General features: G+C 36.2%; 1 protein-coding gene across 15 annotated transcripts in view; it reads left to right on the forward strand.

Moving 5' to 3' along the window:
• Positions 1-12,926, forward strand: part of MYCBP2 (MYC binding protein 2) — a 184,352-nt gene that overhangs the window by 139,085 nt on the left and 32,341 nt on the right. For 12 of the 15 annotated variants that reach the window (XM_071549741.1, XM_071549724.1, XM_071549780.1 and 9 more), the window contains 2 exons: positions 1,505-1,666; positions 10,911-12,554. In XM_071549741.1, coding sequence (XP_071405842.1) covers positions 1,505-1,666; positions 10,911-12,554 — 1,806 coding nt within the window. The remainder of the gene's footprint in view (positions 1-1,504; positions 1,667-10,910; positions 12,555-12,926) is intronic. The other 3 variants (XM_071549773.1, XM_071549757.1, XM_071549753.1) reach the window with 1 other exon arrangement.

Here is a 12,926-nt window from a genome sequence, read left to right on the forward strand (position 1 = left end):
TGCTGTTTGATTTAGCTAAATCTTCTCTCTTCCAGCTGTCTACATTGCAGGCAAGCTTTTAATATTCCTTATGAAAGGCACCATCCACCTCCATATTTGATTATGGTGGGCAGATGATTTTCAACCTCTTCTCAGATGTTCTTCTCTGTAAAATAACTACTCATTTTAGGAAATAGGCATGTTGTATTTAAGAAAAATAGTGGTTTGTCAAACGTATATTATAGAATGGTTGAGGTTGGAAGGTACCTTAGAGATCATCTAGTACCAACTCCCTTCCCACTGGACCAGGCTGCTCAATCACGTGTAGATTTTTCAGGTAGGAATGATTTCTGCTGAAGTACAGATTCCAACATTTTTTAGGTATGCAACTTTCAAAACAGCAAAATAAAATTGATTTATTGATTCCTGTAAATTATTACTTAGAAGGGCTATTTTACAGCTATTTCCTGGTATTTTTATTTTCTCCTTTTTGAACCTAAAATACCAAGAAAATGAATTTGACTTTGGAGTTCTCAGATGATATAGGGTTTCATGTACCTACTGGTCTTTCTCTAATTCCATGGAAAGATAATTAATAATCATCCAAAAATGTTCTCAATTCAGTGAGTTTTAAATTTTATATTAGCTGCTAAATTTTTTTACTAGGTTTTCTAGAATGCTGTCAAAATTATAGGAATTTGCAGAATAAAGTGCCATTGTTAGGACTTGCCTGAAGATGGTTCAAATCTGAGATTCGCTCAAATTCTTGGTTTCTCCCACTTCATATTACTAAGTATACTTCAAGTTATGACATAGTATGGCCTTCTTACTGAGCAGTCATGTATTTCTAATGCTCTAATAGAGTGATTTAAGAATTGGCATTCAAAAATTAAAACTGTATTTCTAACATGCTAGTTTTTTGAAGACCTTCATTTGTCTCACAACAAATGGATATAGTTCTTCAGAAAACTAGTTCCAGTTCCTAAGTGGTACTTATGGGTTTTTTAAATTATCTTCAATCTGATCTTGAATAACAGCATAACAGAATATTTCTAAGGATATTTGCAAAAATGAGCAAATATTTACCAAAGCCTTGGCACAGAAATACATTTGCCAAAGCCTAAGTACATCTTAGCTTTCCCTTGTCATCAGTTTTCCTAATCTTTTTTTGCATGTTCTGTTGCATGTGTGTATTATTGTAAATGCTAGGGATTTCTGGTTTTAGTTTGGCTGCTCTTCATTTTTTAGCAAGGTGAATATAAATCTCTATTTTGAAATGTTTTAAATAATGCACTAAACTATTCATGATCCTTAAAAACCCTGCTTGTACTTTTCAGTAATTTTATTGCCATGCATGGAGTGAGATTCTTATTTTTAGCTACAACCAGAGTAGTATGTGGCTAAATAAGATTTATGAGCTTTCTCTATTATCATCATTTAAACTTTATTTGAGCACCATTTTACTGTGCCTTTCTGGAGAATGACAGGTAACAGGTTGTAGTTTTGACTGTTTTGCCCACTACAGGTGACCAACTGAGTGCCATACTGAATTCCATTCAGTCACGGCCAAATCTCCCAGCTCCTTCCATCTTTGATCAAGCTGCAAAACCTCCCTCTTCCCTAGTCCACAGTCCATTTGTGTTCGGACAGCCCCTTTCCTTCCAGCAACCTCAGCCACAGCTTCAGAGTAAGTTTGTCAGCCTTACCTGCCTCATCAGACCATTTCTGCAGCTTTGACATTGCTGTTCTCAGTTGCTTACCAGCTACTAATCATCCCTCAGTGCGCCTTTCTGGTTTTGTTTTTTTTTAAGTTTTCCATGATTCAGATGCATGTGAGGTAATGCTCCTAAAGAAGTATACTTATTCAACTTGAATTTTTACTTTGACATTATTTTGCTATTTTATGTGTTCTTCACTGTAGACAAGTCATGAAAGTGCAATTTCAATATTGTATGTAATTCTGGGTTTATAATTAAATATTTTATATAGTATGAGATGCTGATAATTCTTTTCACATCAAAAATGCACTGCAGTAAGTTCACAGTTGTTAATTGACCTCCTAAATTCCTGATTTTGTCATTGCTCCGAGCTGTAGGACTGTAGCTGGACAGTGGGAACAACTTGGCACTACTCATAAGAAAGGTTTTGGTAGTCTTCTGTTGGGTGCTCATAAGATTGGCATGGGCATGGAATTTTGCACTTGGAGATGTAACTAGTTAACTGATTGCTGATGGGAGCACAGGAAACTTTTTTATCATGATTAATGAAAACTAAAAGCTCAGCCTTCATGATGGGTAGCTGATACTGCTGTAAATTCTTTCTTACGTACAGAACAGTTACAGCATGGGTGGGTCACAGGTATACCAGTTTTCTCCTGTCTCCCATAAACTGTCCTTCTGAAGTGCCTTAGTTCTTTTCTGTGGGACTCTCAAGTCAGTTCAGTCTCTGTATCTATGCAGTCCTGGATCTATCCAGCTCAGCATATTGCAGTGACAGTGAAATTGCTTCATGTGAGAACTACATTAAAATTTCTGATGCACTTGTATAAAGACTATGAGAAATATTCTTCCTGTGATATTTAGTGGTTATTCTGAACTTAAATCAACATTCTAAAAGCATAATATTCCAGAAACTACTCAGATAAAGCAGCTGATTGCCAGTTGTATATTCTTCCCCATCATTTTTAGTTTTCTTCTCTTGTTCAGAGTAGTAAAGTCAGAGTTTCTTACTCAGGTTTGCATCAAAAATAACCATTATTGTCTTCTTTCAAATTTCAGATGATCTGTCTTTTAGCATTTAGGCAGGCCTATATTCTATGAAAAGAAAAGCTGTCAGCATTTTTATTGCCTGCCCCACAAGATCTTGCTTGATGGGTTTGCCTGTCCCAACAGATTCAGATAAACTGTATTCAGTAAGCTACATTTGTGTTTTAATGAGGATCCCTGATTCAAAAGAATGCCTCTTTTCTTGTCAGATACGGGGAGAACCTGTAGTCTACCAAATCAAATAATAATGAAAGTTGAAAAGTTTTTCAAGTTTGTGTCTGCTTTGGGATCTTAGCTTATTAAAAGATCTTAACTGACAGGGTTATTTGCCCTTCCAGCAGGGCAGAAATCACTGACGAGAACTGCTATGCTGTTGCACTGACTGTGCTTTGATACAAGGGCTTTCTTTCAAACAGTTTATTATGCAATTTCAGGTTTGATGCAGATAATGTGAATTATGCATAAAGGAGAGAAATAGTAACATTTTTATTTTCACCATCAAAATTTAAGAATAGTATGGGACAAAATTTACTGTTTGAGCGTCCTTGGTTTTCTGAAAATTTGTTAATCTTCCATTTACAAGTTCATTCAAATTCAGCATATTGTCAGGGAGGTCTGTAGGACCATATCCATATACTTGTTCTTTTAATAGTCTGATGCAGTTATAATAAAACTGTAACAGAATCTCATTTTAAGTACGCAATTTTTCATTCATTATTTCCAAAGCACTTTATAGCCTCCTGTTACTAACTGTGTAATTGAAATTTAAATCTATTAAATAGCAAATCCCAAGGGTCCGTATCAAGTGAGTTGAATTTTTACTTTATTAAATGGACTAATGATAGTGTAATAGTTGAAAGAAGCTGTGCCAGCCTAGATTTCCATGACTACAGAGGTTATATGGAATACTAATCATGACTGAAAGTCAGTCTAAATAATTAGTCTACCACTTAAATTTTCTAGTTTTCCTCAGATATCTCTGCCCCTGAGGAGACATTTGATGTGGAAGTGTGATTCTGAGCAAAGTTAGGATTGTGCTGAATATCCTCAAGAATTATTTCCTTTGTGCCAGTGACAATAGTCACTGTAGTTTTCCTTTAGAAGTGTTTGTAGCTAGTTTTTGGTTTTAGGAATGGTTTCTGTGCTTGGGGTTTGGTTTCATTTCCAAATTCATTTAAGGAAGAGGGAAAGGGCTTGTCAGAACCTTTTATCCTCTGATACAGGGTCTAGTTAGTTTTTTGCAGAGATATTACTGTTTGGGATAACAACCTCCTCAAATACAATTCTTGAAGAAATAAAAAGTGTCTTTGTTAATTTTTTCACATCATAAATAAGTAAACTAGTAACAGTCCTCTATGTCATACCGAAGAATTCATTTCAGAAGGGATATCATAAAAAAAGAAAGGGTTACTCTGTTCTCTCAGTTTTGTGTTATTTGCTGGGAAGGGCTGGTTGTCCTGTCCTGCTTAATTCCTTTGCTAATTTTCAGACATGATTACATAAGGTAAAAAAACTGAGAGATTGTTTTCTTTTTCATGAGGACAGTCCAAATTAAGGTGCTCTTATCACGTATTTTAATTCCTTGACTGTCCTGTATGCAACTAAAAGTCAAAGAAAGCTAGAAGAGTTGGCATAACCTACCTGGAGTACAAGAACAGCTCTATTGACTTGGAACCTTAACAAGTATTTTTTTCCATTAAGATCACAAGTTTATGTATGTTTCTTCCTTGAATATTTCACCAAAACAGTCTGTAATTATCCTAGCCTGCATATGCTTGCTTCTGAGAAGTTTGTAAGGTCATCAGTACCCGATTTGCTCATGACTGAAGCCTCCCATATCTCTGAGATTATTACTGCATGCTAGATTTACTTGTCTCTTAACTTTGTGAAAAGCACTGAAAACTCAAATGTCTGAGTTCTGAGAATAGGTGAAAAGTTTGGGAATGTAGAGGGTCATGCTTCAGTAGTATGTGCTGGGTCATAAAACTCTTCAGACATGGCAAGTCAGGGAAACAGGATCTTGACATACTGTCTGGCATTGGTTATCAAAATTTGACAGTTGGCTGTTGAGCTCTGAAACTGAGGAGGGAAGTATGAGACTTTGTAGTCACTGTTTGACCTTTATGCCATGTTTCCTGACATATGAGTTGATAGTGTGAATGAAGAATGGATTTATGGGCAAGAAAAGCTTTGGACCCCCTTGACATCTATCACATTCTTTCTTTTCCATGCAGCCATGGCAGTTTGCTGAGCTACTGCTTCCTGACTCATCTTGGTCCAGGCAGAAGCCGCAGGGCTGAGCTGCTGTTCAGTACAGTGTCCTGTCATGCTACTTCCTTGCCAGTCCATACTGCAGAGCTGCATTCCAGCCATCCCACCATATGTGATCAGTTCCTACCATTCATGTCAACAGTTCCTTGATATATCCCTTCATTATTGTGTGATCACATTCCTTTTGGTTTTGTTCCTTTCCTATGTAGGTGCTAGTTAAATAATTTAGAACCACTGGCTTTGGCTTCTTTCCACATTTTCTAAACTGTAGAGAGGGCACAAAAGACCAGTGTGCATATGAAGCACATAACCCTTCTTGGTAGTGTTTCAGTAAAATGAAAGGAGAGAATATTCTCAACCAATTTTGCTGATCTTCTCTGTATTGTGCTGAAATTGCTTAATTGTCAGTGAAACCAATGACAGCTGGTTTGATTGTTTTTGAAGATTCTGCATGTTGCCAAAGCATCATTCCTGAAACTCTGAGCTAATAACTTACAGGGTTTCATACCCTAGGCTTTCCAGATTTTATAATGAACAATACATATGAAGCTTATACTTGTCCAGGTCAATCCAAAACCAGCTGTGGGGAAACTGATATGGTTAGGGTTGGTAGGAGAGTACTAACTGTGTCAAGCTTTTTTATTTTCAGAAATAAATTTGACTTAAAACATCTTGGAAAATTGTAATTAAAATTATAAAATTATAAAATTCCTTTTTTATCTACTCTTCTAGCACAGGAATGCTTCTTTCAGTTAGTAAACTTAGGTGGCTCCAGAGTTGGTGCTCCAAACCCTACCTTAGGGTAAAAAACTTGGCTAATGTTTTTCTGATGATACTACATTTCAGCTCTTGCTTTCATTTACTCACTCATTCCCCTATTTTAACATTCTCTAATACTTTTCTCCATTGTTAATATCCAGGGTTTTTTTTACTTCAATACATTCTTTTACTTATGGAAAAATAATTAAAAAAAGAATCCTCGGCCAACTGTCAATGTGGTATTTGGCATTTTCAGGATGTGAAAAAAGATGCTTTGATAGCAGTGCTTGAGAAAATTCAGCTAACTGCTGTATTTTAGATTCCATGTCAGTAACAGGGAGCAAAAGAGGAATACATTTTTTTTGAAGAGGCAGCTGTTGCTTAGGCAACATGGCAAAGTCGGGTCAGTGCCTTTCCTTCATCATCACGCATATAAGCAATGGCATTTCAGAAGAAACTTATCTCCATTCTTCAGTGACATTTTACCAGTTTGTTAAAGAGTTTGTTTAAAAAAGAATAACATGAATCACTTAGTGGTATGTCTTGTATCCTGGGTTGGTTTACCAGTGTTTCCTGAGAGGAAGTAGGCCCAGCTATTACAAGACTATCCTGCCATAGGAATCGAGCTGCCTCTTACCTCTCCATATTGTGTAGCTTTTCATGCTGGAAGTATTTCTGTGTTGAAGGAGACAGTGTGACTAAAGATATACTGTCACATTTGAGTGTGACATGAGACAGACCTTGCCTGCCTTTTATTTCAAGACTTTGTAGTCTTTGAGGATGATTCAAAAAGAAGAACTTCTGATCAAAATGCTGGTCCATGTGGCTGATCAGTTATCCTTGATAGACACAGATTGTTTGCCAAGGCAGCAAGGAAATCGTGTGGCAAAGTCATTCTCTTTGACCTGCAGTACGCTTGAAATGATTGAATAGTCACACATTGTTCACCATTCACTACATTACATTATAAAATGTAAGTATTCTCAGACATAGAGTGAAAGAATGAAGTATAAATGTGCATTTATGAAAGTGGATTGAGTAAACATTTGCTTTCAATTATTCATGGAGTGGAATGCTAGTGTATCAAATTGGCATTTTTAGGCTTGCCTCTACTTCTATTTTGTGCTCCTAATGTTTGTTTCTGCATTTTACCTTTAAAAATTGATGGAGTGATACCCTGTTACTCAGAATATAGAGTTAGTACTGGATCTCTCCAAAGCATTTGAAAGTATCAAAAATAGGTAATACTGTTCTTAAATCTATGCCAATACTGTGCAGAGAAATTAGAGATGAGTTTCTTGTTTTAAAGAATTTAATAGTTACTTCAAACATATGAACACCTCAATCTAGACTCTCTAGAACTACAGGTCATTGCATAAGCTAGGGGGGTTAGTATGTTTTATGTGTACGAGTTACGAAACGTAGTACCAGACAAAAAGACATGTTAAGCAGTGTAGGAATTGAAATTACTTATTTTCAATAGTTATCTTACTCTGTGTGTACAAAAGGGTCTATCTAAAACAGGATATCTTTTAACATCCACATTATCTCTAAAATTACTACTGCAGCAAGATTTTGACATTTTTCTTTTTCTAAACAAAGGATTAGGCATTAGAATTAAAATTAAAAGTAGAAAAGCAAAATGATAGACTAAAACTAACAGTCTCTATTATCTCATTTCAAGTTTCATTCAGAGCTGCACTTCTACATTTGGTGTTAGTAGACTATACTAAAATTATCTTGGATTAAATCAGATTTTGTTAAAGCAAATTTATTTTAAGAGTTAATACAGAGTTTTCTTCATGTATATACCATTTGATAGACACTCATCTACTGCTAGTTGTCTCTTGTATTCAGAAACTTCACATTACATAAGTGAAGTTTTTCAAAAGTTTATTGAGGTGCAGTCAGTTTTGAAAACAGAAAATTTTGGTGAGCTTAATATATCTTCCTTCATTTTTTTCAGTGATTAGCGAGACTTTCCAAAACCAATATATAGATGTTCTCTGATTTTCACTATACAATGTGTAAATTGATCAGCTGAAAGGGGATACTGAAATAATTCATCTCTGAATTTACAGATTAAAAGTTAACATTTCAAACCAGGGTTCAGTTCCAAACTAGACACTACTTTTTTTTATAATAAACCAAAAATCTCATTGGTTAGTCTCCGTAAATTACATTTTTAGATCCTAGCAACTAATACTGAAGTCACAACATTTTTTTTTTCAGGGAAACTGCATTCTACAAGAAACTACTGTTTGTCATTTAAAGTTAATGTAGGAGTCTAAACAGTGAATTCAGAATACTTAACAAAGGAGATGCGTATCATTTGAAATGCTTTTTTTTGTCTTTGCTGCTTTTCCATTGAATCTGTGCTGCTTCTGTGCAACTGTTTTCCACTGTAGAAACTCCATCCTGCTGCCTTGCTTCTCGTGAGCGTATTTACAAAACTAGTGATGTAGCTGGGCCTGCCTCTGCTATTTCATCTCTCTCTCACAAGCTGAAGGGTGGGTATGCATGCCAACATAGCAAGGTTATTCAAATTTTTACATGCAAAATGTTGTTTTCTTCTTTTTCTCCTTCCATTCATTTTCATTACATTCATTTAATAAAATAATGTTTTGAAAACAAATGTTCATTTCTGGTGTTTGTTGGGAACTCACTTGATATAACCATTCAGTGTTGCCTTCCTGAGTTGCAACAACTCCATGGTACACAATCTAGCCACCTCCTTCTGCCTTGTAAACAGGAAAGTGACTGGTAATCTAACCTAATAAGAGCTGTTTTCAAGCAACAGGCAAATGAAGTATGTAAGAAGAAAGGGGAAATAAAATCTAGGGTTTGGTTTGTTAGTTTTTTTTGCTTACAGACAAAGCAGTTCGCTATATTAGGCGTTTTTGCATTTGGGGATTTTTCTTTTTGTGCTGATAGTCTACAATGCCAGTTAGGATTGTTTACCTCTATATGTGCAAATACAAACTTTGTTTTTAAAAAACAAGACTTTTTTTTGTTAGGAAGCTACTGTTAGGCTATACCTTCCATAAGCATTTTTGTTCTAGAATGTTTTCCTGATTTATATGCAATAATCAAGCTTGTACTTTATTTTTGATATGTTGCAGAATGGCTTGAAGTGTTTTGTATCCTCTAAAAAGATCATTGTCATCTTTTCACTTTTTTTTAATCTGTTCCATGAGGCATTCCATAAAAGATTCTACCTAAAGTATTTTCTCATCTGGCAGACCTTAAATTAATCTGTTTATTTGTTTCTGGGAAAAATGTGTATAAAAATAATTTTAATTTGCATTTTGGAATTTATCCATCACAAAATAAACAAATCAAAATGGCTCATCATAAAAACTAGTGAATAACTAAGCTGGCATGTGTGAAATGCTTGGACTGATACCTAAGAAACTTCTTAGTTTTTTCTTTTAGCAAAACCAATCATTTTATAAGCTACAATGTAACATTCTACTTCTTTCCTTCCTCTTCCCTCCCCTTCCCCCAAGTCAAAAATAGGTATAGAACTCATTAAAACCCCCACAGATTAGACTCTCAAAATTTATGAGAATGATATTTGAGATATTCAGATTGTATTCTAATGTTTACATTCGCTTACTATTCCTGAGTATAGATACAATATATCTTCTCCACCCAGAGAAATATGAACTCCTGCCATGACCTGGGAAGGCAGGAGAGTGCCCAACCTTCAGTTTTGTTAAATATTCCAACATAATTCATTCCCTTTGCTTTTTCCTGTTGCTGTTAGTTTTATTATAGGTACTTAAACATGAAGAGAGCAAAATAATAAGAATTGGTTTGAGGAAATATCTGTGAGGAAATATCTGTGTTGCTAAATTTTGAGGGGTTTTTTGTATTGTGATAGGGAATAGTAGGGAAAAACTACATCTATATATTTTCTACCATAGGGATAAGGCTTTATTATTGAGAACTGCATGAAGATGGTTCAAATCCCAAAACACATAAGAAAGTGAACACTGATTTCCCACCTGAAGTAAATACTGAAGGTACTAGGCAAGAGATGACTGCCTGTCTCCTGTTCTCATTGAAAATCAAGGCTCAAATTTGCAGATTTTCTTTGATTAATTGAAACTTTATTTTTTTGACAAATAATTGCTTCCCAAAAATATACCTAGAGAAGTGGAAATAAACTTTTAATATCTAGAAAAGTAAAATAATCCATAGTACTGTGTCCTAAATCTACAAGCTTTACTAGAGAAACCTCTTTCATATTTAACTAATGAAAACCAATACAGGTCAGAAGGATTTAATTCTGCATTCAAGACTTTGCAGTGTAAGGCTTTGTGGAGAGACAGCTTTATTAACTGCTAAATTTCTTACCAGTGATTTCAACATTGGTTGTATTAATTTTTGTATGGACTCCTATTAAGCTCCTTAGAGTTTTTATAGTTCTGCAGGTTAATATATATACAAAGTCAATGTGTCTAGGAACAAAAAATGAGTGCATGAAAATAAAAGGACAACCAGAGTTGTTAGTTTAGCTTTGTGGTTGAAAAAAGTGGGTTGGTTTGGAGTTTTTTTAAGAAGGTTGTGTTTTGGTAGCAGAGTATGGATAGTTTGTGGTCTTAAAAAGGTGGATACCTCAGATGATCAATTTGAATACTTTTTGCAAGCTTCTTACCCAGTTTGCCTTGTAACTGTGTTTACTTCCTACAATTTCTGACTTTTCTGAAAATACATTTGGTCTTTATGCAAGTCTCATTGCAGTCAGGCTGACATACATTGAGATAATAAATAATACCTGGTTTCTGTTGCAGTTGTCATAAACTTACTTAACTCCTGGCATTCTACCCAAGGGTGTAAATTGTGCTTCCTTCACTTGTGAAAACGGTGAACTGTGCCTTTTAATACCTCCATAGTTGTGTTTTCTCTGTAAATATTTCCTAATGCATGTTTCTATGTATCTTTGAGAAAAGAAGTGTATTGAAAATATTCTAGGTGAAAAAAGATCCCTTCATGTTTCCTTTCATTTTGAGGTGAACAGAAGCATGTGTTTGATCTTTATCTTCTGTTCAGGTCTTTAGTCCTTGTTTTTTGCTGTTAAAGGTATCATTGTCGACATATAACAATTCAGTTATAAAATGTACTACACAGGTGACCGAATGAATTTCACCGGAGCTGCTAGACCAGTTTCTCCAGCTGGAAAGTCAGACACATCATCAAAACACAGAGCTGACTGCAGGTCACCCAAACTTGATGTGCGAATGAACAGAGTTGTTGCTGACCAAAAGAAATCCAGAAGTACAGAAGGTTTATCTGCCAGTGAGTGTCTTATCCTGAAATCAGATGCTGCAAAGCTGCGGTCAGACTCGCACAGCAGGTCTTTGTCACCAAATCATAACACTTTGCAAACACTAAAAACTGATGGCAGAACAACTACTGGCCTAAGAGCAGAATCTCCAGGGCCAGGAACCCGGTCATCTTCTCCAAAGACAAAGACACTTACAGCTGTTAGATCTGGTGCTAGTTCTCCACGATCCTCATCGCCCCATGACAAAACTCTACCTCAGAAACCTTCATCCCCTGTCAAAACAAAGCTTGATCCTCCTCGAGAACGCTCCAAATCAGATTCCTACACATTAGATCCAGACACCCTTCGCAAAAAGAAAGTGCCACTAACAGAACCCTTAAGGGGGAGGTCCACTTCACCTAAACCAAAAATTATTGCAAAAGATGGAAAACCTGTTACAGAAACAGAAAATAGAGCTCCTTCCCCTCATGTCGTACAAGAAAACCTTCACAGTGAGGTAGTTGAAGTATGTACTTCAAGTACTTTAAAGACTGACAGTATTACAGATACCACGTGTGACGACAACACCGAATTCAGAAGTCTTGATGATGGTTCTAATAAAGTTCATTTCAGCATAGGAAAAGCACCACTGAAGGATGAGCAAGACATGAGAGCATCTCCAAAAGTGAGCCGTAAATGTGCTAGTAGGCATACAAGACCCAAAAAGGAAAAATCTAGCTTTCTTTTCAAAGGAGATGGCTCCAAGGCTGTAGAGCCTGCCAAACAAGCAATGTCACCTTCTGTTGCAGAGTGCGCTAGAGCTGTATTTGCTGCATTTCTTTGGCATGAAGGAATAGTTCATGATGCTATGGCATGCTCATCTTTTTTGAAGTTTAATCCAGAACTGTCCAAAGAGCATGCACCCATACGAAGTAGTCTTACTCAGCAGCCTGCAGAGGAAAAAGAAACCAAGTTAAAAAATAGACATTCATTGGAAATATCATCTGCTCTTAACATGTTCAACATCTCACCTCATGGACCAGATATATCTAAAATGGGTAGCATCAATAAAAACAAAGTCCTCTCAATGTTAAAAGAACCACCTCTGCATGAAAAGTGCGAGGATGGAAAAACTGAAACTACCTCCTTTGAAACATCCAGTCATCACACAATGAAATCCAAGTCTCCTCTTCCGTTAACACTGCAGCACTTAGTAGCCTTCTGGGAAGATATTTCTTTAGCAACTATTAAAGCAGCTTCCCAAAACATGATTTTTCCCAGTCCTGGTTCTTGTGCAGTGTTAAAAAAGAAGGAAAGTGACAAAGATAACAAGAAAGCTAAAAAAGAGAAAAAGAAAAAAGAAAAGGTTGAGACAAGGCCAAGGGGAAATCTCTTTGGCGAAATGGCCCAGCTTGCAGTGGGAGGACCTGAAAAAGACACCATCTGTGAGTTGTGTGGAGAGTCCCATCCATATCCAGTGACTTACCACATGAGACAAGCTCATCCAGGTAAGATTCCGTATTTTTTAATTCCCATGTCCATCTGTAAAGAGTCTTTCACACCCATGGTCTGGTATTACTGTTGTCAGTCAGACTATCTTGTCTATTAGTGTAAGACCCCAGGCTCACCTCATGAGCTCGTCGAAGGGGTTTTATATCAAAAAGATAGAAGGCCCCTAAACCCACCTGCCAGATTTATTAAAGGGGCCTTCAGTTCTTTTATACCTCGAGGCTGCACACAGGGAAAAGGCTACGATGTTTTCAGGGGGTCAAAATAACACACTCATAACTGGCAAACTTAGGAAAATGAGGGAACTTGGCAAAAGTTTAAAGCATGCATTCAGTCAACAGGGCATTTCACAAAGGATTGATTTAGCAAAT

The sequence above is a fragment of the Pithys albifrons genome, chromosome 1 (assembly GCF_047495875.1).
Source record: "Pithys albifrons albifrons isolate INPA30051 chromosome 1, PitAlb_v1, whole genome shotgun sequence".
Lineage (NCBI taxonomy): Eukaryota > Metazoa > Chordata > Aves > Passeriformes > Thamnophilidae > Pithys > Pithys albifrons.